Genomic DNA, 27101 nt, shown 5'->3' with positions numbered 1-27101 from the left:
GCGTTAAAATACAACTTTGCCCCCTTGTATAACAAATAACTATTGTAGAAATATGTTTCATAAAGTGGGCAGTCGTTCATACTTCAAGTTGGACCCCCTAATTTGCAACATTCTATGTCCTGGCAGGCAATTATGGTCGCGCGATAAGTGATAAAATAGCAGGCCGTCCCTATCGCACTATTTGTAAGTGCGATAGGGACGGCCTGATATTTTATCGTCTATCGCGCGACCACGACCATGCTTCCCGTGCTGGAGTCGGTACCAGCCTGTGTATGGTTGGGTGGGGCAAACAGGCAATAGCAAGGCGACGAACAGGTCTGGTACCGACCACAAAAATAATTGATTTGTTTATAATTTGGATGTTTAGATTATTGCAATACGATAAGAAATCTGAATTCAAAGGTTTATTATTTTTTGCTTTTTAGTTTCTCCGTGTTTTGTAACGCGCTTATTTTTGAAGGCGGTTTTTGGAAACTAAATTAAATTAGTACGCCAATTAGGTGTAACTAAAGTACAAAATGTGTAATTAAGTAGCAATTTTTCCTTAACACTTACCGATTTCATGTTTTTGTTTTTATATTTTTAAGTTGATACCTAGGTAATTATTATTTAATTACACATACATGCAATATCTCATTTTATCGTGCAATCACTAACCTAGAGGTTACATTATATGCCTATAGATGACGTCGTTTTAGGCTCTCATCTCAATGATCGTTCGATATTATGATCTTCCCACGCTACTCATTTGCATATAATACGTATATTATGTTGACTATGTTTATGTTTAGCGCTAAACGTGACTAGCACATGTCTGGTGGATGTGCCGCCGCCGCCGTGGACCGGGAGAGTCGACGTGTCGCACCATACATCGCGCCACCGAGCCCGCCGTCCAATCCTCGCGGAGCGCGCTGACGCGGCCTGCGCTTCGCTGAGGCTAGACGTTCGTTGAATCCCGCGAACCGTAAGCTCGGTCCACAGTCCAAACGAAACACGTGAAGACGCCGGTATTCCGGATTGATAACATAATTAATTATTGTTAATCGTTATCGATGTTTGTATATAAACGTTTTAGAGCTTACAGACATCGCATTTCAGTTTAAAGTGTTGCTTAACGTACATGTTTGACTTGAGAGTTTAAAAAGTGACAAAGTGTAGGTACTGTTTGATTTTATTATAAATTGCATATATAATTTAGGTGAGTAGAGTATGATGATTGATTTGATCCCAGTGTACCTTTACTAATTTTAACAGGGTTTACAAAATATAGGAAGATATTTTTTGTATTCATTCAGTAAATTCAGTTCTACCTACTTATTATGAGAAAGTTTGATCGTCTTCAAGTGCCTAAACTGCACTCAACTTTTCTAACGCAGCTCGCAGACTGAGACATAGTGAAAGTTGATGTGCTATTTATAAAAACATATTTGAAACTACAAAACAGTTATTATAAGTTCAATGTTTGATCGACTAGTCTAATAAAGTAACTTCGTTACGCTCTAACGGAGCAGCGATAATGCAGTATGTAAAAGAGGTCAGAGAGGACATTTCCACAAGCCGAATTTCCACGTCGTGCATTATACATATTCGCTATTGTCACGTCACGTGTATCTACCTAACGGTTTCAAATTTCTGACATACCTAAATTGTCTTCCCTATTCTCTGCGCGCGATTTACTTAATTATACAAACAATTATGTGACACATTGCAATGGGAATTAATTATTTTATATTTACCTTAATGCCTATATAAATCATAAGTATTATAACCAATATGTTCAGTCTAAATAAACTAGGTATATCAAACATATTTTATGCAGTCGTTTACATTAAAAAAATATGGCATTAATATTAACGGATAGTTGGAGAATTTATTGTGTAGATTGTATGAGTTAAATAATAACACCTAAACTGGAATTACTTAGTGGGTACATTATTATTCCACTTTTCGCTTTTCGAACCACTCGCTATGCTCGTGGTTCCATTTTCGGTTAGTAATATAAAGTTAGTAGTATTAGTAGGATGGTTGTAAGGTAATATAATATTCTTTATTGTATAATAATATAATATTAAAGGTACATAATACTTATAATAAAAGTATTGGATATTACTGCTTTTACCCAAAAAATAAGGCGAAAGCCATGATAAAAACCGAGAGGAAAATGATTTGTTTTTAGTTCTCTTACTCGATAATATTTTTGATCATGACTGTACTTTTCAAAGTGAAGTAAGTACCTACAGCATTTTAAATAATCCGATTTTGGTCAACACAGCGTCTTTTACATTGTCATATCGGTGAATTAAATATTATAAAATAGGTAGGTACTTATATTATTAATTTAATAGTACAATAGTTAATTAGGTAGCTGTCAATTATGTTGAATAAAATAGGAAAGATTTACTAATTGCCTGGCTCTGGTTATATCCAATATTTTATTCAAGGTCAATCAACCAACTCGTCTCGTCAATCTCGTCATCTGATCGCGCGGTTCCGCGGAACACCCACCTAGCTAGAGTACCTAGCCTGCGCTGTGCCGATCATGCGCGCGTCGCTTTTCATCATTCATTGCACTGTTTTTGTTGTGTTGTCGTCTTAAAATGTGAAAATTGATCATGGATTTTGTAAGTGAAGTCGAAAACTGTCCCGAGAGGTATATATTCTAGCTTAGTTGAGATTTATAGGTTATTTAACAGCCGGTTGACGTTATGATATTGTTTAGGACCCAAAAAGTTGAGAAAATGGCTCCGAACGTGACGGACGTGAACGGTGTGCTGTTCGAGAGTGACGCAGCAACCCCTGACCTTGCCCTGGCGAGCGCCCCGGTGCAGCAGGCGGACAACAGCCCGAGGATCTACGTGTGGAGAAATATCCTCCTCTTCGCGTACCTTCACGTCGCGGCCTTGTACGGCGGCTACCTGTTTTTGGTGTCAGCGAAATGGCAAACAGATATTTTTGGTAAGCTTATCATACTGTTTATCTCCACTTTATCTCATAATGGAGAATTTTTCTATATCTTTATTGATGTTTACCATCATATCATGTTAAATAGCAGATTATCTTATTGGATTACCCATGAACCTAACAAGAATTTTCGAAAGCTAACTTAATGACTTGATATACTTACTCTTAACACTGATCTCATATTGTCAAAATTTCACTTCGTTATTCAAATATTTCAAATAAATACAAACAAAATAGTAATGGAGAGAAGGAATTGTTTCACTTCTTCATTTGTTTACATTACACATGCCAGGATGTTCTACAATTATGTCTCTTGTTATTTTATATATCTATATCTAAATACTAATTATGATTACACCATTTAATTTTACCAACATTTTATTTGGTCCTATTTATAAACTTACATGCATAACTTGTGTATTTATATTTTGACCTTGAAGTTGAAAATTATTGAGTTAGGAATTGTTCAATGACAGACTGATTCTGGTCTTTCTACAGTGTGTTATCCACAATCTTTGTTAATGAGTGCCATAAAAATAACCCCCCTGTTTATTTACAGCCTACCTCCTGTATGTGGCATCTGGGCTGGGCATCACAGCAGGCGCACACAGGCTGTGGGCTCACAAGTCCTACAAGGCAAAGTGGCCGCTGCGACTCATCCTTGTCATTTTCAACACCATTGCATTCCAGGTGAGAACAATATCAATATTGTCTACTAGAATGGCTCCCAAAGTTGACTGGGCTCCAACAACCCTTTACCGCATATAGTTCCAATTTGGCTGTTATAAATTCTACTCTACTGACAACTGTTATAGTTCAAATTTGAACAAATATTGCATACATCACATGCCGTAAAAGGCTAAGGAATTCGGCCAAAATTAGGACCCTCCCTCTTGGCCTGTCTATGGGGTATAAGTATTACTTATGCTCATATTACAGGCCAGTTTCTTTACTTAAAAACAATAAACTGAAATAAATGTCATATACAAAGAAAAAAATTACCAAGGCCTCCAAGTGTCCGATGCTGGATTCGAACCAGCGTACTCTGTTATAGCTACGGATGCCTAAACCACTCAGCCAATAGTAGTATGTCTACTAAAACTCTACACTAGTAGTAGGGTACCCCCGTTACCAGCCCGGGTCTGGGGCCTGCTCCCAGGACCCCACCACCGCCCATCCATGGTCTTGCTAAACCTTAAAGTTAGCATCCGCAGATGATGTTTCAAGCCAAGTGCTATGTTGTAGCATTTTTCTAGGACATAAATATCACTGAAAAGTTGGGGAAAACTTAGTGTGATGTGAACTTAGTGGGAAAACTATTCAAACTATTGTTTACAACTCTAAGACCAAATAAAATTGTAGTGTAGTGTAGTGTAAGTAGTAGGGTACCCCCGTTACCAGCCCGGGTCTGGGGCCTGCTCCCAGGACCCCACCACCGCCCATCCATGGTCTTGCTAAACCTTAAAAAAAAGTAATAGCCCCCCATTTAGATTCATTGCGCTGGGTCCCGACGCTCTCAGAAGCCTCCTTCTAGTATTTACAGAATACGTTCTTTACACAATACACCTTGTGCACGACGGTTACAAAAGGATTACCGACCCTTTCTATTGTTCGATCTGGACTCTGCGCTAGACCATTGTTACCCTACCCAGCTACCTGGCAGTGTCATGCACACCTTTTCCTTGTGTGTCATACTGATAGGTATTTTATAATTAATTTTTAGTATAACTTTGTGATCATATGGATTGCGATTCTAACCTAACCTAACCTAATTAAAATACCTAACTTTTCCATTCGTAACCTAACCAAATTTAATTAAAACCTACTCTTAGTTAACCAAAGTAGTCTAGACTTACCTTTATGAAACCTGAGTTTCACCTACTTTTACTTTATTTCTATAAATGTAGGTATTTATGAAATGTATTATAATTACGTTTTAACTTAAGAACTTCTGAGTTACATTTAAGTTTATCCAAATACCTAAACTTAACGATCCTATCTAGCGTATCTTTCTTTTTCTCGAATATTTATGATATCTTATACCTATTTCTATCATACATCTCTTTGTTGTATTACCAAATTTGTACATATGATTAATAAGTCAATTTTATTGATTACGTCTTAAAATAAAAGTTACTTTCCCATCTTATCAAACTTTTTTTACATATATTTCAATGTTTTGTATCTGAATAAACCTCGATAATTTTGTGAAGTTGCATTTTTGCTTAATTGCTTTATTTATTGTACCTTCTTTGAATAATTTACTTACCTATGTCTATTATTATTTTTTATGACTTGTGTATTGTTTAAGAGAATGCATACTTTCAATAAACTTGTTAAGACGTGAGAAACTGAGAACCGGTTAAAACATGTTTAAGGCTAATTCTATGTGGAAAAAAAAATGTCTTTTGTGTATTTTTATAGATAATATATATTTATTGTTTCCGTTTATTTGAATAATTCGGGTTTTGGGTAAAGAGATCCTTCGACGAACATGTCAAGGCATGATACTTTGTATTCATATTTAACAAAGAGCATTAACTGGTGTAAACATGTTTTAGACTAACGCACCGGTAATTCTTGTGACTTGAATTTATTATTGTAACAACTTAGGTGCTTTATTATAGATGTTTATTGTATTGTAAAATGACAAAAAGTTTATTGTTTGCGTTCAGGTATAAGATGAACTGGTTGAAACAAGATTTATGGTACGTTCCCCTGCTCTCTACCATATTACGAGTATAAAAGCCAAAGAGAGTCGAGGCTGAATTAGTATTCCTGTAGAGGCAGCCTTCTGTACCAGAGCTCCTTGTATCTAGTGTGGTATATAGAGAAGTGGAGTGTGCGTTCAAAAGTGAAGTGTTTATAGACAGATCTAACAATGGACGTGAGTATGTTTTTCTTTTTAAATTACTGTAACCCATATTGCCTTTTTATAATATTGTTTCGTCTAGTGTTCTTTGTATTTAATTAATAGAATTGTTAATAGTGTTTAAAATATTGTCTTTCATTGTTTCAGTTCTCTGAAAATACTTTCAAGAACTATTACTACCCGGAAAATCAGGGTGATTCAACCGATGAGGAAGGTACAGCTGGTTTCAAAGTTAAGCAAGCCCTCGCAAAGAAACGTCCTGGAAATAATATTGACAGCTTCTTTGAACGACCTAAAAAGCAGTGTAAAACCTTGAAACGGTCTTCGAATGTAAGCAAAGGTTCGCCAGAAGGCGTGGCTAATTTATCATCTGGACAAGATGATGGGGCGTATTCATCTCACTTAATTAAAATAGAGATATATGATATGCAAACAATCAAAAACATCCCAGCCACGGAACACTGGAAGCACGCGGACGTCAGACTGAAGTATTTTGCGTTGGAAGACGACTTGGAATTACAAAATACGCGAAATATTGTATATAATATTACAAAACAATTAGCTTCTAAGGACACATGTGTAAAATATTTTATAGATAATAAGAAACAGTGATAAATATAATTTTTAACGATAGCAGTAGGATAGTGTTAAAGTGTGTCACATTTCTTATCTTTCCTTTTTATGATTTAAGTAAATTTCCTTGTAAGATATTCTTTTGCATTGTTTCACATTCCAAACAAAATAAATAAGAAATAAAATGGTGTCAAATGTCTGTAGTTTTATAAAGGTTACTATGTGAGAATTCAAAATAAAAATCATTATTACCAGTACACGTATTTTTATTTATTTCACAAAAAAGGTCTTAAACATATTTCGTAATACTAGATCATTACATAAAGAATTATCAGAAAACAAGTTAAGCATATGTTTCATAGATTTTCCATGAAACTTAAAATACAAATAAACTAAACAATATTCACCACAAACAGAAGTGAAATGGTTTTGAAGTGATTTATTATTGTAAAACCACCGTCTCGTATTTCTATCTAGAAATGACTTATGATAACCGGAAGGTTTCCTGCCAAAGGAGTCAAAATATTCACCTACACCATTTACATCAATGTGTATAGCAACCCAATGGGAACCCGGTTTTGAATCAGGGTCCAAATTACTGACAATAAAGGTAGGTAGATTAACCCGAATAGGTATTTTGTTGGCAGCAAAAACATTTGAATTAAACAATGGGTTTAGTTTCCTCATACAAAATTGAATTTCTTTAGTATCCATAGTTAAGTAACATATACAAATTATTGATGATCATGCAAACAATGATGAATTCCAAATAAAATAAATTAAAGAGAACGGGGTATTTATATGTTTCTTAACTATTGTAATCTACAGATACATCACGATTTTTATTTATTTCAATTATATTATCAAATTCTGCATACACAATACAATTAATGGTACTAGTTAGAGCGGAATCAAAACGTACTTCTATCCGAACGCTACCATGTCTAACAAGATTCCAGTGTGAAGTTGAATTAGCAGATAAATCAGGAGTTAAATCAAAACACAATAAACAATAACCTTGACCAAAATCTGTTCTGCTTATTCCATTACCCTCGTTATGGAAATGAATACCAGTTCCAGAAAATAGAGTGTGATATGCTGCTGCTATTGTACCAGAACTAAATGAAGGTTGTAATGTTTTAGAAGGAACTTCATGACCATCTACGAACAAACTAAATGAATTCATATTATAATGTTGAAAATTAAACGGATTTAATGCTAAATTACCATTAAAACCTGAATTTGATACAAATCCAATAATACATCTTTTAGGAATTTGTCCGAGAAATATATTATCTAATGTTTTACCCTGAACCCCCGTTGGTATTGTGAGAACCTTAACTTCTGCCCTCGTAATGGGGTACTTCGCAGTTGTTGTGGCTAATACTTTTTGATGGGCTAACAAAACACTAGGATTGATTCTCGTTCTCCTTACAATGAGGCTGGCATCCATTATTTGTACTTTGAATTTTTTATCTTGGTGGCAAATAAGATTGAATGATTCTTTTGAGCGAACTAACTTAATACGTAGTTCTACACCATTTATTAAGAATTTCTCTTGATTAAATATATCACCATGTAAATGACCAATCATTTCTACTTCCTTACTCTCCTTGATAAATTCCAGCCTTTTGTTAAACCCTTTGTTGTTAACGTCAACAGTATCCATATAGCCCGGCGTATCTTCATACCACAATCCACAAGTAAGATGAGTTGTTTTGGCTGCTGGTCCGTAGTTGAGAAGATTTTCCATATAAGCACGGTAGGCATATGTATTGTTTGGTGGTGATATGAGTTTTTGATTTAAATATACATCAAGTTGATTAAAAAGAGAATGTAACCAGTTATTGGTGGGTCCAACTGCAGCATCTGCTTTTAATCTAGTACCATCTTGGTTCAACACTTTAGCAGTAATGTGTATCATTGTGTGTGATAGATCTATGTAGTCATCACCTGATCCAGGTACTTGAAATTCGATTGGACCGTCATCGCTTAAAGATGAAATTGGTTTATAATGAATCCACTGTCCGCTTTCAATGCTTGTTTGAGTTGATGGAAGGGCAAATATATCTAATTCAGATTTCGCACACTCACATGAATGATTATGTAAAAATGACATTATTTAGTTTGAAAATATATCGTTATTTATATCTTTTTTATTTTTTTTACTTCCTCTTCGTCGCGATGCTTTTAGAGCAATGAGCGGTTCCCTTCTTTTATTGGACATTTTATACCCAGATCCTGACATAAGGGAATCAATTTTTTCATCGGCCTTTCTTTTCAGGTTTGCACTTGCTTCCTTGAATCGTGATCGTATGGAACTGTCTATAGGGCGAGCATTTACCATATCAGATAAGAGTCCAACTCCTGCTCCTAAAGTTTCTTTTCCAATGGTTCTTAAACCACTAGATAATAAAGGGAGTACGGATCTAAATAGTCCTCCCAAAAAACTGCCTATACCATGTCCTCTTTGATATGGAACTCCCTTATAGACAATTCCTACACCAGAGCCGGCTTGGTGTGAATAATAATGTTCGTAAGGACAAGAGGTTGATGATCTGTTATACATCATTTTACACGTTGAAAGTGTAGTTTCACGCAAGAAGACCCAAATTGAAATGGTACTCTGACACCGGTTGTTGTTCTTATATCTATTTCAATTGTATCAAACTCTCTTCGTAAAACTGGTACATAGTGAGCAGGTGAGAAAATATGTGTTTTATAAGCTCCATAAATGAACTTAGTTGGATCTAAAGGTATTATTCTAAGTAACGATGTTATAACATCTCCAACTACTTGTGGATGAATGATATCTGTATAAACAAATATTTGAGATGGTAAACCTAAATATAAATTTGCTGGGTTTTTTCCCAATGTGATTTGTTTCAAATTTGTTCTTGGTTTAAAACCCATTTGAAGACTTAGTATTGGAGTTGTTATGATAGAAGTGATATCTTTATTTGATGTTGTTACTCCTATCATTTTTGTTAGTTCATCATAACGAAATTTAACATTATTTTTTAACTGAGGGTTTTCATTAAACGCTTGAAGAAAGTGATCTATATTATCGTAAGTAGTGGCTGGTATATGAGCTTTTATATCCACAATTTTTGAAGTCTTGTCAGCAGGCGAAAACACTTTTTTCTTTATATAAATTATGTTTTCATGCTCTTGTACATTATACATAGAACAAGGGTATTGAAATTCCACCAAACCAACTACCCATTCTCCATCCAATTTAATGGTCTTTGGTAATTTTGTTAAAAAATGTGCAGTCGTATTATCTGTGTAATAATCGGATGAACTATTACTTAACAAAGTTAAATAAAAGCTATTATCACTCATATTTTCTTTAAGCTCGATTCAGGTATCCAAGAATTAAATTTATTAGGATAACCTTGCCACTTCACTAGTATTTCCTTTCTGCCAGCAACTCGACGTGAACGTAATATTTTATCAATTTTATACTCGTTGGAGGGGAGGTAAGTTACTTTTTGTATTTCTTTTGAATAAAACGTCCCAATTATGCGTTCGCCTTCCAAATCCCTTAGTGTATAAACAATCCGAGGAGATCTTTTAATAATTGAATTAATTATAAATATTTCATCACTCCAATTACTTTCGTAACCTTTTTGAAATATATGTTTGTATTTAGTGATTCTAACATGATCTCCTACGTTTAGTTTTGCAGTTTCTGGTGAGATTTGTCTATCTGTATTGCGATCATATAAATTACACCAAACAGTCATAATATTATTAGAGTTAACATCAACTGGACACATTTTTATGCTTGAATGATAGCTGTGGTTGTAAGAATAAAGAAGATCTTGTAGAACATTTATGTAATTATATGTATTCTTATGAGTGAAGTAACGCCACATTTTCGTTTTAAGAGTTCTCTGGAACCTTTCTACTATACTTGCTTTAATATCAGGGTTATTAGTGGTATAATAATTAATATTTTTACTTTTGAAATAATCTCTTACCACCTTTGAAACGAATTCCGTACCTTTATCAGATTGGATATGACGAGGAACTGAGTTGGCTTCAGTAAATATGCTTTCAAAACATTCTTTAACTGTTGCTGAATCCTTCTTCTTCATGGCTCTTGCAAAAGCATATTTACTGAATACATCGATAACACAAAGAATATATTTGTAACCATCATTAAATTGACTATATGTACTCATGTCACTCAAATCAGCTTGCCAAAGTTCATTAAAGTTAGATAGAATGTATCTATTTCTAGTAAACCGCCTATGAACAGGTTTATGTAGTGTATACGTGTCTTGAGATTGTAACCATTTTTTTACATCTTCTTTATTCATTTGACCTTTCATTTCCTTTGTTAAATTATTTAAACTGCTATAACCAGCGGGGTGAGAGATATCATAGTAGATTCTGTTAATATCTAATAAGGAGTCCATCTTTCCCAATTTATAGTTTTTGCAGATGATTTTTGTACTCGTGTAGTAAGAGGAGTAGATGTGTTGTTTTCTTTATCTAACGAGGCTCGTGTTCTTATAGAAGTAGAGGGGGTAAAGGGCTCAATCAAAGGAGTGTCATTAATAAATGCTAAATTTGTAGGATTACCTATGCATGACTTAGGAACTTTGATATCTTTTAAAAGTAAAGCAAACACTTCCCAGCCAATTGGTTTAGGACGTTTAAGACATCTAACCGTGTCACTCACCAAATCAGTAATATTGCTATTTTGAATAGTCTGGTTGTTTATAACAACTTCACCAGTCTGCTTCCACCAAATTTTAGGTTTACTTAAAACAATGTAATCTAATAGCGTTCTAGCTTTTTTTTCATAAGATTTAGGTAATATCTCTATTATTTTTGATGGACTGATCGGCATTGATTCTTGATTTATTTCACCAGGTGTCGTGTTAAACAAAGATGGTGCAGCTATCTCAGTTACATCACCTTTCGCTGATTCCTTATATTCTGTCTCCTCCTTTTTGGGTATCTTTGAATTTATGATATCATTACTTTCTTTGTTGAATTGATCGAAACCCTCCATTACTATAGGTATCTTAAACGGTTTTCGATCTGTTTCAATAAAATGTAGAAACCGCTGCAATGCTTGAGAATAAAGCATCCATTTTTCACGATCGTTCATTTTACTTTTGAGAATTTTTTGCATCTCTTCATCTAGCCGAGATGAGGAATTTTCAGGAGGGTTCTCATTGCGTTTTAACTTTTCAATAAAGTCCGATTCAACTAATAACATTTTTTTCGTGTTTTCCATTTTGTTTATTTATGATAAAGAGTTAACTAAGGCACTTAGAACTGCTCCTAAAATAATAGGTAAAAAGGCACCTCCTTTTTGAATTATAACCGTTTTTCTTAATTTATGTTTACCTTTTGAAACTAATTTCCTTAATATGTCTTTGTACTTTTTTAACTTTGTTTTTTCCTTTTTTCTAAAGGAATTTTCCCATTCAGAACGTTATAAATGCACTCGCATATAATGTTGATCTCTTCATCATCACAAGGTTTAAGTAATGCAGTACGATATTTGGGTTTAAGCAAGTGCAATGCTTCTAATAAATGTTTATATGTGTTTACTCTTGCATGCATCATGTAGAACTGACTAAAATTTGTTGATTTTTATCATATTTAAATCCTTTTTAGGTACATACACTGTGCAATGTCCATCAAATGGAAATATTTTTGTTTTAAAACGACATATGTCATTTGTATTTTGTTTCAGATCAATCATAAGGTAACCATGAGCATCCTTTGTAGCATCTTTGTAGGCTTCATCCACGAATTTTGAATTTTCAGGACAAACTTGTCGTGACAGGTATCGTATTTGAGTTTTATCTCTAGGGTTCTTAAAAAATACAATGTAGCTTGTGTTCAGTGAAATATCACGTTGACCTCTTCCTTGATGAAATATGTTTTGTGTTATATAAAAAACACTTAAATTTCTATGATGACTTCCTTTAGTAAAAATATCAACAACTCGTCCATCTGATTCTCTCATTAAATCATCTATTATTAGAAGTTTAGGTTTTTTCCCATCGAAAATTGAAAAATCTGGTATTCCTTGACTATAATTTACATTTTCTAGATTATAAAGAGGTTGCATTTCATCATAACACCAAATAATTTCATCAAATTCTATGTTACATATCTCTTTAGTATTATTCAAAAAATTTGTAACAAATTGAGTTTTGCCACACCCACTGGGACCTGCGACAATGGTAGTGAAAGGATGATAAAAATGAATCATCTTTGAATGCTGTAATATGTTTAACAGTGTTGATATGAATGCGGATAGACATTAAATGGTGCTATTCAATAAACATATTACTATTTAAACTAAAGTAGAGTAAAAAAAAAACTGATAAAAAATATGTATATTTATTCTGATATTAACACTTTTCTTTATAATTTATTGTTACATTTTATATACCCAACCACCAATTTAAATTTAAACATAAAAAACAATAAATCTATGTTTACAATATTCTTATTGCCAAAACACGAATAAATGTTAAATTAAACAATTAATTAAAATATAATTTACAATTAAATTTAAGTTAACTATTCAAATTTACATACAAAATATATATTACAAACAATAATTCCAATTTGAATGTTCTGTCATTTACATGACAAAATTTAAATTATTTTTTTATTTTACAATGTCCCCACGCAAGGGTGTCACAAGTGTTTTCTAATAAGTAACGTTTTGTATCATCATGAGATAATGATATTTTATTAATTTTTTGAGTGAATATTACATGTTTTATAGATTTAAATCTTAGCATTTGAGCACGTTGCACATTTTTGTTAAATAAACATGTTTTGAAATTATTTAGAGTAAATTTCTTTGTAACACATACATTGACTCCTTTAGCTTTTGATAAAACACCATATTTACCTTTTTTGTCATCATTCTCATCATATTTTTCAACATCTAAGGCATACATTTTAGATTTTAGACCAACGAACTCTTTTAAAATTCTACCATTATTTTCATCTTTGAAAAATCCTAATCGCTTTTTATTTATAAGTGGGAAATTATATTTATTGATAGGAGGATAGTCAGATGTATCAAAATAGAAATTAAGATCTTTTTTTATATCTGCATAAAAATTTTCAGTGAAAATTTGATAAATTAAACTATCCGTATCTGTATAAAGAAGTTTGAGTTTGTTAGGATATTTGATTTTCATGTAGTTGTAGTGAAAGTCATACATTAAAGTTTTTGATATATCTAATACACAAAACCCCAAATAAATCGGTTTATTATAAAAGACTTTAGTTTTATTCAATTGAACAGCTACTAAATTCTCTGAGAATATGGATAGACTGTGGAACTCAGGTCTAGCTATCAAAGACTGAACCCCCTGCGATTTCCCTCGATTTTCCCAGTGATTTAATAATTTGACGTTTACACGTTTTGCAACATTTTCCATTGTCTTACCGAACACTGAATTGTTCATTAGTTTAAAAAAATCTTTTTCAAAATCAGATGATGCCAGCGATCTCATGTGGGTATTTAAATCTATGTAACTTTTTAACCACATAGACTGCTGAAATTTAAGAATGCGATGTATTTTACTTAATACCAAACCATTCTTCAAACACTGTTTTAGATTTCGATAATGAATTACATAATTAGTTTTTCTATTTAAATTAGGAATCAGTTTTTTTTCTTTACAATTACCCAAACAAACGTTTTCAGGACAGAATGGTAAATCTGAATGTGAGTCATGAATTTCGTTAGGGTATTCGAGGTCAACTTCTAATATGAAACCATGATCAGCGTCATCGGCTATATTGAAGTCTGTATCTACATGAACCCATTCAAATTTACCTGTAGGGAGACATTGAGACATAGCCCATCCGTAAAGGTTGTTTGCATCAAAATACATAAGATAGGACGATGGTATGTTTGAATCAAAATCATCCATAAATTTATTATTAGCTTTCGCATATCTGTTACTACACTGCGATATGCCACCTCGAATATTTTTTGCAATGAATGATATTTTATCTATATCAGTTAGGAGTTCTAATTTTATTTTTGTCGTAAATAACATTGCATCCCAACTTAATCCTGGAGCAGTATAATAATGCGCGGGATCTAAACCATACGTCTTAAGACAAAGGTTTCTAAAATTTTCAAATACGTCAGCCAGTAACAAAACATCTGTTTTTAGATATAAATCGGAATAATCGCCCATATTTTTGCAACGAAAATGGGACCAAACATCTTTTGCATGATTATAATCATCTTCTGAGATGTGACTATCAGTCAAAGAACTAAAAAAATTGTCTTTAGAGGGAAGATCAGTTAACTTTAAAGAATCGTATGATGTCATGTATTCATACGGATACACACCCTTTCGTAATAAGCGTTTAAAATCGTCCTCACAAGTGAAATTCAATTTTAATTCATGAAATTGTTTAGGGAACAAGTTTTTTGCTAGTTTATCAAGACTGCTGGGCATAAATTTAAGTGAATCTACAAACCTCAATTTGATTGTGCGATTATTTATTTGTAACTTCTTAGAAAATGAAATGTATTTTTCTTTGTTCTGTGGAATCAATTCAATGTCCCCTTCCACCAAACCAAGTCCATGTACTATGAAATGACTATCATAGTTACTCAAATTATGAAAAAATACAGGTATAAATTGAGGTGCTTTGTATTTTTCAGTACAAAATGTATGTGCTACGCCTTCGTAAAGACCAGTATGGAAATTATAGGAAATTATAGAATCACTATTTAAATTTCTATCACAAATGTAACATGTCCTACTCTGAGCAATATGTTTATTATTTTCAATGGATAAAGGCAATGGAGTTTTTCCGAAAGTATTCCTCTTACAAATGCTTTTTAAATCTTTTTCTATGTACTTCATAAATACCTGGGTGCAATCTTTACCTTTGTATGTTCTATACACAGACAATTTATCATTATAAGAACACTTAATATAATATCCAAAACTATATACCTCATGTTTTTGAATATTTGTAGTAGAAGATGTTGTAGGGTTATTTGACTGTGTTGCTATTGGGTTTAAAAAGGCTTCAAAATCAGCATAAACAACAAAAGGCACCCTTAATTTACGTTCGTAATTATCGAAGGTAACTTCATTGGTGGGAACGTTTTCATTGAACCAGTTTTTCTTTTTATCTTGTTCTGAAGGTAAATGTGTGCAAACATGGAAACAATCGTTTCTTTGATGTTTCATTAAATTTTCGTGAGTTGTGAAGTTGGATAAGCATCCATCGCAAATATGAACAGCATGCTGTGTATTTGATAATTGCTTAGATACTAATCTAGATAAGTTTTTGATAAAGCAATAATGTCCGTTACTATTTTTGGATATATACAATAAGTTCAAATGGATATCTTTTCTACACTTTGTTAAATGCAATGGTCCTACTATATCATGTTTTTTATTTTGAGAATTGTATTCAATTCCAAAAACGTTTATACTCATATTATTATTATTTTCAAATTTTGGAATATCCCCCAATTTTATTGGAAAAGTTAAATCCCTAAAATTCAATTTATTTATATGAGCAATATACGATTTAGTACAGTTTGAACGATGGTTTGTTGGGGGGTATAATGCTGACAATACTGCCCATCTAAAACATTCTTGATCACTATTTTTTACATTAATAACTGCTTTTTTATTTTGAATATCTCGTGGTAACTCAATATAAGAAGAACCGCGCAACGGATTAAATTTGTTAACATTAACATCTAGATAGTTAAATTTTACTAAACCCCACCCACTGTCTTTTCTTTCAAAGTTAGATAATTTTGTTAATATATCCTTAACCACGGACTCGAAAATTTCATCCTTGTCGCTACTAGTATCAATAATATTGTTACATAATTGGAAATCAAAAGTATTATTGATTTGTTTGCTCTCTTGTGTAAAATCGGCATTTAGAATAAAGTTAACTTTCAATGCAAAATGATTACTAAGGGAACGATCCAATAATGCAAAGATTTTATCTCTATTCTTTTGTAAAATAGTTTCAGGTGTAAAAGGTTGGTAAACTTTTTCATTAAGTAGTATTCTATAAGTGGCCACCCTATTCTTAAACGCATTCTCAATTAATTGAACATCAATCCATTTTAAGTCAGATCTTATAACATTATTTTTATGGAGATTACTGTTTAAATGATTTTTAAAATATCTTTTAGACACTAACTTTTTACATACAGAACATTCAATTTCAGCATTATTATTTGTACTTACAATGACAGAAGGGGTTGGTTTAGATGACGTTGATGATGTAGGCTCAACAGCTAGGCGACTTTTCTTAACAGATACTTCTTCTTCTGTCTCTAAAACTGTAGCCGACCTTTTCAATCCACCTCCTATTTGAGAAGATCTAAAACAACGAAAACATATACATTTATAAATACTCTGATGCGAGATATAATTAAAAATATTTAAATGTTACTTCATTTATACTAACTCAAATCTTTTCGACACTGCTGACAATAGGCTTGCATCATTAAAACACCGTCAATTACATCTTCAGATACAGTTTTCTTCTTGGAATCGTTGATACAATGACCACTACATGGTGTAAAGTATGGTTTAATATCAAAATCATCCACTAATGTGGAAGGTAACTTATTTTCTGTGTACCAGAGCCTTATACTGTTATGGAAACATTTTAAAATAAATTCTTTACTTAATTGTGCAATCTTGTCACGAGGTAAAGTGGGACCAATATGATAGTAAGTAAAAACCATTTTGGAAATGAACGTCACAAATAAGTATTACAATTATTGAAGCACGGTGGTAAAACACTGAATGATAACAATCTCAGATACCCCGTTTATATATGTGGGCTCTCCCACCTCACCATCAACGTAACAATAAGATCAAGTATCGTCTCGTTAAAAAACTATCCTATTGTTCAGCAGGTAATGGAAATAATCGTTACAAGTAGAAACAAGATCCAGTCATAACAAGTTGGAACTCAACATGAAGCAGGTATTCGTTAAATGGTTTGAACATGCAGGAACATGAATATTATAAGTGAAAATAACTTACGTCTCTCCGTGACATTGGCTCACAAGTCGGGCGGCTTCATATAACTCTTCATCTAGTTCGATTACTTCACAGAGTCTTATAAGTTCCGCATCAAAAACATCACAGTTCAGAGAATCCATTGTCAAACGAGGCCGCCTCCCCACATTGAGTTTCTGCGTTCAGTAATTCAATAAAGAGTATACATTTTATAAAACAAAGAGGGTTATTACATATTAACAAATGTAATGGATCGACTTAACACTTTTCGTCATTTTTAATGTGAAACAATGCAAAAGAATATCTTACAAGGAAATTTACTTAAATCATAAAAAGGAAAGATAAGAAATGTGACACACTTTAACACTATCCTACTGCTATCGTTAAAAATTATATTTATCACTGTTTCTTATTATCTATAAAATATTTTACACATGTGTCCTTAGAAGCTAATTGTTTTGTAATATTATATACAATATTTCGCGTATTTTGTAATTCCAAGTCGTCTTCCAACGCAAAATACTTCAGTCTGACGTCCGCGTGCTTCCAGTGTTCCGTGGCTGGGATGTTTTTGATTGTTTGCATATCATATATCTCTATTTTAATTAAGTGAGATGAATACGCCCCATCATCTTGTCCAGATGATAAATTAGCCACGCCTTCTGGCGAACCTTTGCTTACATTCGAAGACCGTTTCAAGGTTTTACACTGCTTTTTAGGTCGTTCAAAGAAGCTGTCAATATTATTTCCAGGACGTTTCTTTGCGAGGGCTTGCTTAACTTTGAAACCAGCTGTACCTTCCTCATCGGTTGAATCACCCTGATTTTCCGGGTAGTAATAGTTCTTGAAAGTATTTTCAGAGAACTGAAACAATGAAAGACAATATTTTAAACACTATTAACAATTCTATTAATTAAATACAAAGAACACTAGACGAAACAATATTATAAAAAGGCAATATGGGTTACAGTAATTTAAAAAGAAAAACATACTCACGTCCATTGTTAGATCTGTCTATAAACACTTCACTTTTGAACGCACACTCCACTTCTCTATATACCACACTAGATACAAGGAGCTCTGGTACAGAAGGCTGCCTCTACAGGAATACTAATTCAGCCTCGACTCTCTTTGGCTTTTATACTCGTAATATGGTAGAGAGCAGGGGAACGTACCATAAATCTTGTTTCAACCAGTTCATCTTATACCTGAACGCAAACAATAAACTTTTTGTCATTTTACAATACAATAAACATCTATAATAAAGCACCTAAGTTGTTACAATAATAAATTCAAGTCACAAGAATTACCGGTGCGTTAGTCTAAAACATGTTTACACCAGTTAATGCTCTTTGTTAAATATGAATACAAAGTATCATGCCTTGACATGTTCGTCGAAGGATCTCTTTACCCAAAACCCGAATTATTCAAATAAACGGAAACAATAAATATATATTATCTATAAAAATACACAAAAGACATTTTTTTCCACATAGAATTAGCCTTAAACATGTTTTAACCGGTTCTCAGTTTCTCACGTCTTAACAAGTTTATTGAAAGTATGCATTCTCTTAAACAATACACAAGTCATAAAAAATAATAATAGACATAGGTAAGTAAATTATTCAAAGAAGGTACAATAAATAAAGCAATTAAGCAAAAATGCAACTTCACAAAATTATCGAGGTTTATTCAGATACAAAACATTGAAATATATGTAAAAAAAGTTTGATAAGATGGGAAAGTAACTTTTATTTTAAGACGTAATCAATAAAATTGACTTATTAATCATATGTACAAATTTGGTAATACAACAAAGAGATGTATGATAGAAATAGGTATAAGATATCATAAATATTCGAGAAAAAGAAAGATACGCTAGATAGGATCGTTAAGTTTAGGTATTTGGATAAACTTAAATGTAACTCAGAAGTTCTTAAGTTAAAACGTAATTATAATACATTTCATAAATACCTACATTTATAGAAATAAAGTAAAAGTAGGTGAAACTCAGGTTTCATAAAGGTAAGTCTAGACTACTTTGGTTAACTAAGAGTAGGTTTTAATTAAATTTGGTTAGGTTACGAATGGAAAAGTTAGGTATTTTAATTAGGTTAGGTTAGGTTAGAATCGCAATCCATATGATCACAAAGTTATACTAAAAATTAATTATAAAATACCTATCAGTATGACACACAAGGAAAAGGTGTGCATGACACTGCCAGGTAGCTGGGTAGGGTAACAATGGTCTAGCGCAGAGTCCAGATCGAACAATAGAAAGGGTCGGTAATCCTTTTGTAACCGTCGTGCACAAGGTGTATTGTGTAAAGAACGTATTCTGTAAATACTAGAAGGAGGCTTCTGAGAGCGTCGTACACTACACTACACTACAAAAACACAAATTAAAATATTTCCTATGAAATAATTTTATTTGGTCTTAGAGTTGTAAACAATAGTTTGAATAGTTTTCCCACTAAGTTCACATCACACTAAGTTTTCCCCAACTTTTCAGTGATATTTATGTCCTAGAAAAATGCTACAACATAGCACTTGGCTTGAAACATCATCTGCGGATGCTAACTTAACAAATGTTCAATGGAAAGTGAATAAGTTTTTGAACAAATTAACCATCTATCTAAGTGTAACTTTTTTTTTGTAACAACAAAAAAATTGGACATGAAATTTAATTGTTAGGAGAAATACTCATTGTGTGCCTACACCTGCAGTTAAAACTCAAGTTATTTTGGAGGATTTATAGTAATTCTCTTTAGTTCTGTCACCTGACTATATTGTAATGATACCTGTACCTTGTCACAATAACGTGGTGTTTGAAATGTCATGAAATTGTCAAATGCTTAAATGCGACAAGGTACAGAAATCATCACTTATTTATGCCGGTGACTGTTCACAGTCCACTAAATTATCAACAAACAATGGATATTGGCTTAAAATGTTGCTGATCTTTAAGTGACACATTTCCTGTGTCAATAATTGCTCAAAGGCCAAAGGATAAAGGATGTTAGCCTTAGCTATATAAATACTAATAGTTCCGTGCCTGGAATTCGCTATGACAATAAATCTTATACTATTAAACGAGCAATTCTTGTATATTTATTTATTTATATATTTATTTATTTATTTATATATACCGACGATCTCGGAAACCGCTCTAACGATTTCGCTGAAATTTGTTATGTGGGGGTTTTCGGGGGTGAAAAATCGATCTAGCGTAGCCTTAGATCCCGGAAAACGCGAATTTTCGAGTTTTCATGAGTTTTTCTTTCGCGTTTGAAAACATAAAATATGGTCCTTAATTTCGCCGCGCGCGCATCGATTCCGCTTAACTCAGTCGTACGAGGTCGGTCTAATGTACGCAGATAGATCGTAGGTGTCAGGGTTTCAAATCCCGACCAGAAATTAAGTTTTTGTTTTTTGTCTTTGTTTTTGTTTTTATAAGAGTTTCTTTTTCATCTAAAGACGTGATATATTAAAATAGAACCGAGCGAAGCTCGGTCGCCCAGATATTAATATGTATATGCCTTTACATATTTGGACTACAAGGACAGACAACGTACTGTAGTATTATCCTCTTAATGTTTGCCGTACAAAGAAATGCCATTTAAATTTGAAAAGGAATATGGTTGATATTCTCTTGTCTTTAAATTTAAGAAACACATAATATGCCAGCACATAATTTTTACGTGTCAGTTCCAAGGGTAACCTAGTTCAGTAGAATCATTAATACATTTTAAAAGTTTATTTGTCTGTGATGGTGGTCAACATTTTTTCATTGAGGGCCAAAATTAGAAAGGAATTTTTGAGATGGGGTAAATTTACACTAAAAATACATTTTGTCTACTATAGCCCGCCATATTACATATATTTTAAGGGGCCAGTGGAAGGCCGGACGCGGCCCGGATTTATCCCGCGCGCGCTGTACTTTACCCACCACTGGTCTATGTAAAAAAGCATACAAAAGTTTTGAAAAGACTCTCCTCATTTATGGCATTCAGGATCAATTCCAGAATACACAATTAAAATTATTTGTCTTTAGTACGTAATCTAATAAACATATCCATTGTTCGCAGGACTCCGCGATAGACTGGGCGCGCGACCACCGCATGCACCACAAGTACTCCGAGACCGATGCTGACCCCCACAACGCTACCCGAGGTTTCTTCTTCTCCCACATCGGATGGCTGCTTGTCCGCAAGCATCCGGAGCTCAAGCGCAAGGGCAAGGGGCTGGACCTTAGCGACCTGTACGCTGACCCCATTCTGAGATTCCAGAAGAAGTGAGTAGTCTTCCCTTGTCTTCCTTTATTACTATCTTTCTCTACTTAATCACCACAAGTACTCCGAGACTGATAACGCTTTCCGAGGTTTCTTCTCCCATATTGGATGGCTGCTCGTCATTCTGCGCTTTCAGATAAAGTGAGTGATTCTTGCCTTGTCTTTTCTTTAAGATCGAAATTATCAATTTATACATAAACAATAAAAATATTTTAAAATCCAATCAAGGAACCATCACCGCCTGGATCCCTAGAGTAAGAATTCTTGTTGAAACATTTCATGTTTATTGGTCGGCACGGAAAAACTAAAAATACATATAATGTTGTATATACATCTATTAACATCAGTAAAGGTGAAAACAAACTTTAAAAAAAATCGTTCTTTATTGCTTTAGTGGTCTAAATGATTTTATGGTCAATAATTAGCGTAAGTACATAGTATACTTATGTTTGCATCAAACCAGTTATTTTATGACTTAAAGCAGTCATCCTGTAATAAAGGTAGCAGGCGATCATTGTAATTTGTAACATGTCTTAAGAATGTGTCATATTGTTGCAAACTATAATTTACTCGTAAAGAGACTTCTTTGCACTTACACAATGAAGTTTCGTCATGCTCATTCAAAGGAGACAATTTAGTCAATGTTTCAACCGTTTCTGCTAGGACAGCAGTTTACGATGAAGATTATAGGCATTTTAAGTCTTAATTACGTAACTTTAAATGCAGAAATAATTAACTAGTAGATTTTTATAACGTTCAGATCAATGTTTGTCTATCTTAGATCCACAATACTGCATTTTCTGCACAATTTTACCTTATTACCTTAAGCTTAAGATTCAAAATGATAAGATAATCGATGATGGATACAAATATTTGTACAAGTCGTTGCACAAGGTGTTATTTTATCTTTAAAATGCCTATTGAGATCGACCTTAATCTCTACAGATTAAAGTGTAAATTTGTGGACAATTTACTTCCTAACGTGGCAAACCAAATTCGTTTTACTAACTTGAAACAATCTTATTTTAAGCAGACGGCCGTCTGGCTTTTGTCACGCGTTTCTTATGTAATCCGTACAAAAGAAAAAAGAGGATATCTACAAACAGATGTAGTTTAGCGATAAATATTCATCTTCTCTCTAAATTATACATATGTAGTACTCAAGAAGATCATTATGGACTTATGTATCCTACCCTCCTTAACATACGGAAGCCAAACTTGGACATATACTAATAAGATCAAAAATAAAATACTATCATGCCAGCATGCTATGGAAAGAAGCATCTTAAAATTAAGAAGAATAGACAAAACACGAAACGCAGACATACGCAACAAAACAAAAATTAAAGACGCACTAAAACACGCCATGTCACTGAAATGGAAATGGGCAGGCCACATAGCGAGACACCAGGACAACAGATGGACTTTGCTATCAACGAAGTGGCTTGGTCCCGCAGGAAAAAGACGAGATGGACGTCAAAAGGCAAGATGGGTCGACGATGTTGTAAAAACAGCTGGTAAAAATTGGATAACCACAGCCCAAGACAGACAAACATGGAAAAAGATGGAGGAGGCTTTCTACCCGAAAGGGGCCATACAATAATATAAATACATATAAACATTCAAATACGCAATAACATGTATGGAAAATAAAAAGCTATAATATAATATATGTAGTATTGAAATTAATGACTTTTCTTTTTGAGAGGTAGTTCAAACCATATACACACATTTTTGTGGAATGGATCCTTTTTCCGTTTGGTACTACGTCCAAATTAAGGATAAGTTATTGATACAGTCAGTTATGCCATGCAGATAGTAAAATCCCCCTACATAGAAGTTTGTATGGGGGGGCCAGGGTTTTTTTACTGCAACTGGCCCATACGTTATAATTTACTGACTTAATAAAACCTTGTCGTAATTTATATGAATAATTTAATAGGGTAAATCATGATATAAAAAAATATGATTATGGAATATTTCTTATAATCTGTAGGTAAAACTAAATTATATGTGGTTTTTATTGTTGACGCATTTGTTTGACGGATCATGCGCCATTTCTCTAGTCACGTTGTCAGTAAAACATTACGTTAGTCACGACAATCACAATATTTATATCGTCATGTTCACGATAATATTTACTACTGTTATGATATACATTTAATATTAATTGGTATTATATAATCTCTATTTACAATTGTTTAGGGCTGAGAGTGATTTTGAATACATACATTACGTTAGTTACGAAGTCATCCTACAAGATGATTTAAATTTAATAACATGTCAAATATTCAGTTTTTTTTTACAAATATTAGGCTGTGAAATTATTATGTATCACACATAAATTAACTCTCACATGCTTGTTTCAGATACTACCTACTCCTGATGCCACTGGCGTGCTTCGTGCTGCCGACCATCATTCCGGTGTACATGTGGAACGAGACCTGGACCAACGCGTTCTTCGTGGCCGCGCTCTTCCGCTACGCCTTCATCCTCAACGTCACCTGGCTCGTCAACTCCGCCGCGCACAAGTGGGGCGACAAGCCCTACGACAAATCCATCAAGCCCTCCGAGAACATCTCCGTCTCGCTCTTAGCGTTCGGCGAGGGCTTCCACAACTACCACCACACCTTCCCCTGGGACTACAAGACGGCCGAGCTCAGCAGCAACCGACTCAATTTCACCACCAGATTCATCAACTTCTTCGCCAAAATCGGCTGGGCGTACGACATGAAGACCGTCTCCCATGAGATCATTCAGAAGAGAGTGAACCGCACCGGTGACGGATCCCACCACCTGTGGGGCTGGGGCGACAAGGACCACCCCACGGAGGAGTTCAACGCCGCCGTCAGAATTAACCCTAAAGATGATTAATTATTAACATATAGAGCTTCCTTTTATGATCTGATTTAACTTAAGTTTTTTAACTTGCAGACACTCGCTTAAAGTCTGTTTTTAATTCCGTAAGACAAATGTTATTGTAAATGACAAATTAAATGAAGCGGTCTTTAGGAATAAAAAACACACTAGTAGAGTAACTCGGAGATGCTACTGGTGAGTGATTGCGATTTAGCGTAATATTTATATGTATCTATAGAATTGTGTGATCGCGTCGAATACGTGGATTTGTGATAAACACATCAGTATTATAGACCACATATTGAATTTACTTTCATTTATATTGTAGGTGAGAAAAGGCTCATGAGAGGTCAGGTTTAACACGTTCTGTCAAGTTGCACTTCTATGCGTAAGGACATATCTTATGTGGAACTGACTTGAAGAGATTTATTTCGATTGTATATTTAGTATTCGTAACCTGAACGTGTTGGAGGCTGCTTTTCATTCTTATTCATTAAACATCAAAGTCAACTTAGTCAACCCATTTTATCGGATATATTATAATTTCATTATTTTAATAACGTAATATACTTAGAAACACCTGCGGCCAGTTTATCTAGTAAAAAACTTGTTTTGTACTTTGTTTTACCAGTTAATTATTGTTAAACTATCAGTGAGATATGAACGTTAAATAAGTTATGTCTTATGAAACAAAAATCATAGTTACCTAGTCTTAATGCGTTTCTTTAAGCTAATTTATTTTGCAGTTTTTACATAGTCTCAAGGCTTCTGCAGATATGTCCGTTAAGTTGACGCCAAGTGCTGTTTAATCTCGTATGTTTGTTATATACGTAAAAAGGCGTTTTCTTATTTATTTAATTTTGCGCTCCAGGAGCGATAATTTTATTTTGAAGAGTTCAAAAGTGAAATATGTTGATATTTTCTACGCAGCCCTTTTTGGAACCAAAATACGCTTGCAACTGTACAAATAACGTTTATAAAAGTTAATGTCAAGGCCAAACCACCACAAAATTTCTAGTATTTTTAACAGAATATAGTAATTTTAATAAACAGGTTGATAAAGTCGACATCCCAGTAATTTATTTATTACAAAGCTCATTACACGTTGTATGACTAAGTTTTGTTTATGTTAAGGATATGTGGTATATAATAAGTTTTGTAATATATGCATATTGTATGCACGGAGAGATTTAAGCTTCACCGAACTTAGCTGGCTCTAATTCGGTGGTATTTTTAACTTCGCTAATTTTGAAGACGCAACTACATTTTATATGTAAATCTATATATTTAATATAAGTATAAAAGATTATATAAGAAAAATATCTGTAACTTGTAAATTTTATAAAAAATATCTTAGTGTAGTTGCGTCTTTATGTTTTGAGAGCGAAATATGATACAATATGTATTGGACTGATGTGTGATGATGTTTGTGATATTAGGGTATCATTTAAAACGTCGTTGATATGAAACTGCTGCTCATAAAATTTTTTACTTAACCTTTAATGTGATCTTTAATGAAATCCATAAGCATTTATATCTGATTAAAAATACTTACAAATAAAAATAGTTTCTCTACAATCAGGTCAAAGTACCATGAACTATAGATATTGGAACCTTATTACGATATAACGCGTGTTCCTATAGTTTTGAACACCTCGATCGCCCAATTCACATATGATGGCGATTGGCGACTTTACTAATACCAAAACTTCAAAAACTGATTAATTTTATTATATTTCATTGTAATTTTCGTTTTTACGATAAAAGATTAAATACGAGCTATTAAAGATTAAAAATATAAAATTATATGACATGCAGTAATAGCTAAGAGCTAGTTTCATTTCATATCAACGAGCCGGATGCAAGTAAGCTGGTCTAATAGCACACGCACGTATCCCCCGGAGCCCTAAACTATGCACGACTCGGTGTTGTGAGTCTTTCATTTATGTCCTAGACATAGTCTTGTTGTTCTATGTTAACTAAATTTTGAAACTAAATACGTCTTTCTATTTTACTTTCCTTTTATCATGAATACCTACTAGTTTTCTTTTGAAGTAGTAAGTAGTTGTAAAGTTTGTAATTACAGTATTTTTTTCTCAAGACATAGTTCTTTGAAAAAATATAGGAAAATACAAAATTTCCCAACTGGATAATTGTCATCATAACACCAGAACAGCCCGAGAACAGGAGGGCAGAACTTATTATAAGTAGAAAAAATAAATAACGAAATAACTTTAAAATATATTTATTTATACAAGGCTGAATGCGAATCTTGATAAAGTGCTTCATAATTTATAAAGTAACTCAAGCAGTCGTGGGGTATGTAGAACATTATGAAACTATTTAGTCTTAGACTAAAGAGTTAGAAATCCTGGAAATGATGACTTAAAATGTTCACACTAAATGGTATCGTGATTCCAGTGTGCGTAGCCGAATGCCCAAACTCTTCACGATTCGTGAGCGTTTGTGCATTTGGCTACGCACACAGGTCACAATTTATCCTCAACT

General features: G+C 33.4%; 1 protein-coding gene across 5 annotated transcripts; it reads left to right on the top strand.

The window, feature by feature from the left end:
- Window positions 1–863: 863 nt before the first annotated feature.
- LOC125233714 (acyl-CoA Delta-9 desaturase) lies at window positions 864–26590 on the top strand. Of its 5 annotated transcripts, none has more exons than XM_048139823.1 (5): window positions 864–1014; window positions 2718–2955; window positions 3521–3651; window positions 21531–21736; window positions 24104–26590. In XM_048139823.1, exons 2-5 carry the CDS (start codon window positions 2739–2741, stop codon window positions 24606–24608), a joined length of 1059 nt encoding a protein of 352 aa, XP_047995780.1. In that variant the 5' UTR covers window positions 864–1014; window positions 2718–2738; the 3' UTR covers window positions 24609–26590. The 5 variants fall into 5 exon arrangements, with proteins under 5 accessions (XP_047995780.1, XP_047995764.1, XP_047995773.1 ...); XM_048139807.1 differs by lacking the exon at window positions 864–1014 and adding an exon at window positions 1022–1154 and having other exon boundaries at window positions 2720–2955; XM_048139816.1 differs by lacking the exon at window positions 864–1014 and adding an exon at window positions 1022–1158 and having other exon boundaries at window positions 2720–2955.
- The last annotated feature ends 511 nt before the right edge of the window (window positions 26591–27101 follow it).

This window comes from Leguminivora glycinivorella, chromosome 1 (assembly GCF_023078275.1).
Source record: "Leguminivora glycinivorella isolate SPB_JAAS2020 chromosome 1, LegGlyc_1.1, whole genome shotgun sequence".
NCBI classification, from domain to species: domain Eukaryota; kingdom Metazoa; phylum Arthropoda; class Insecta; order Lepidoptera; family Tortricidae; genus Leguminivora; species Leguminivora glycinivorella.
This window is presented reverse-complemented; position numbering and strand designations above follow the sequence as displayed.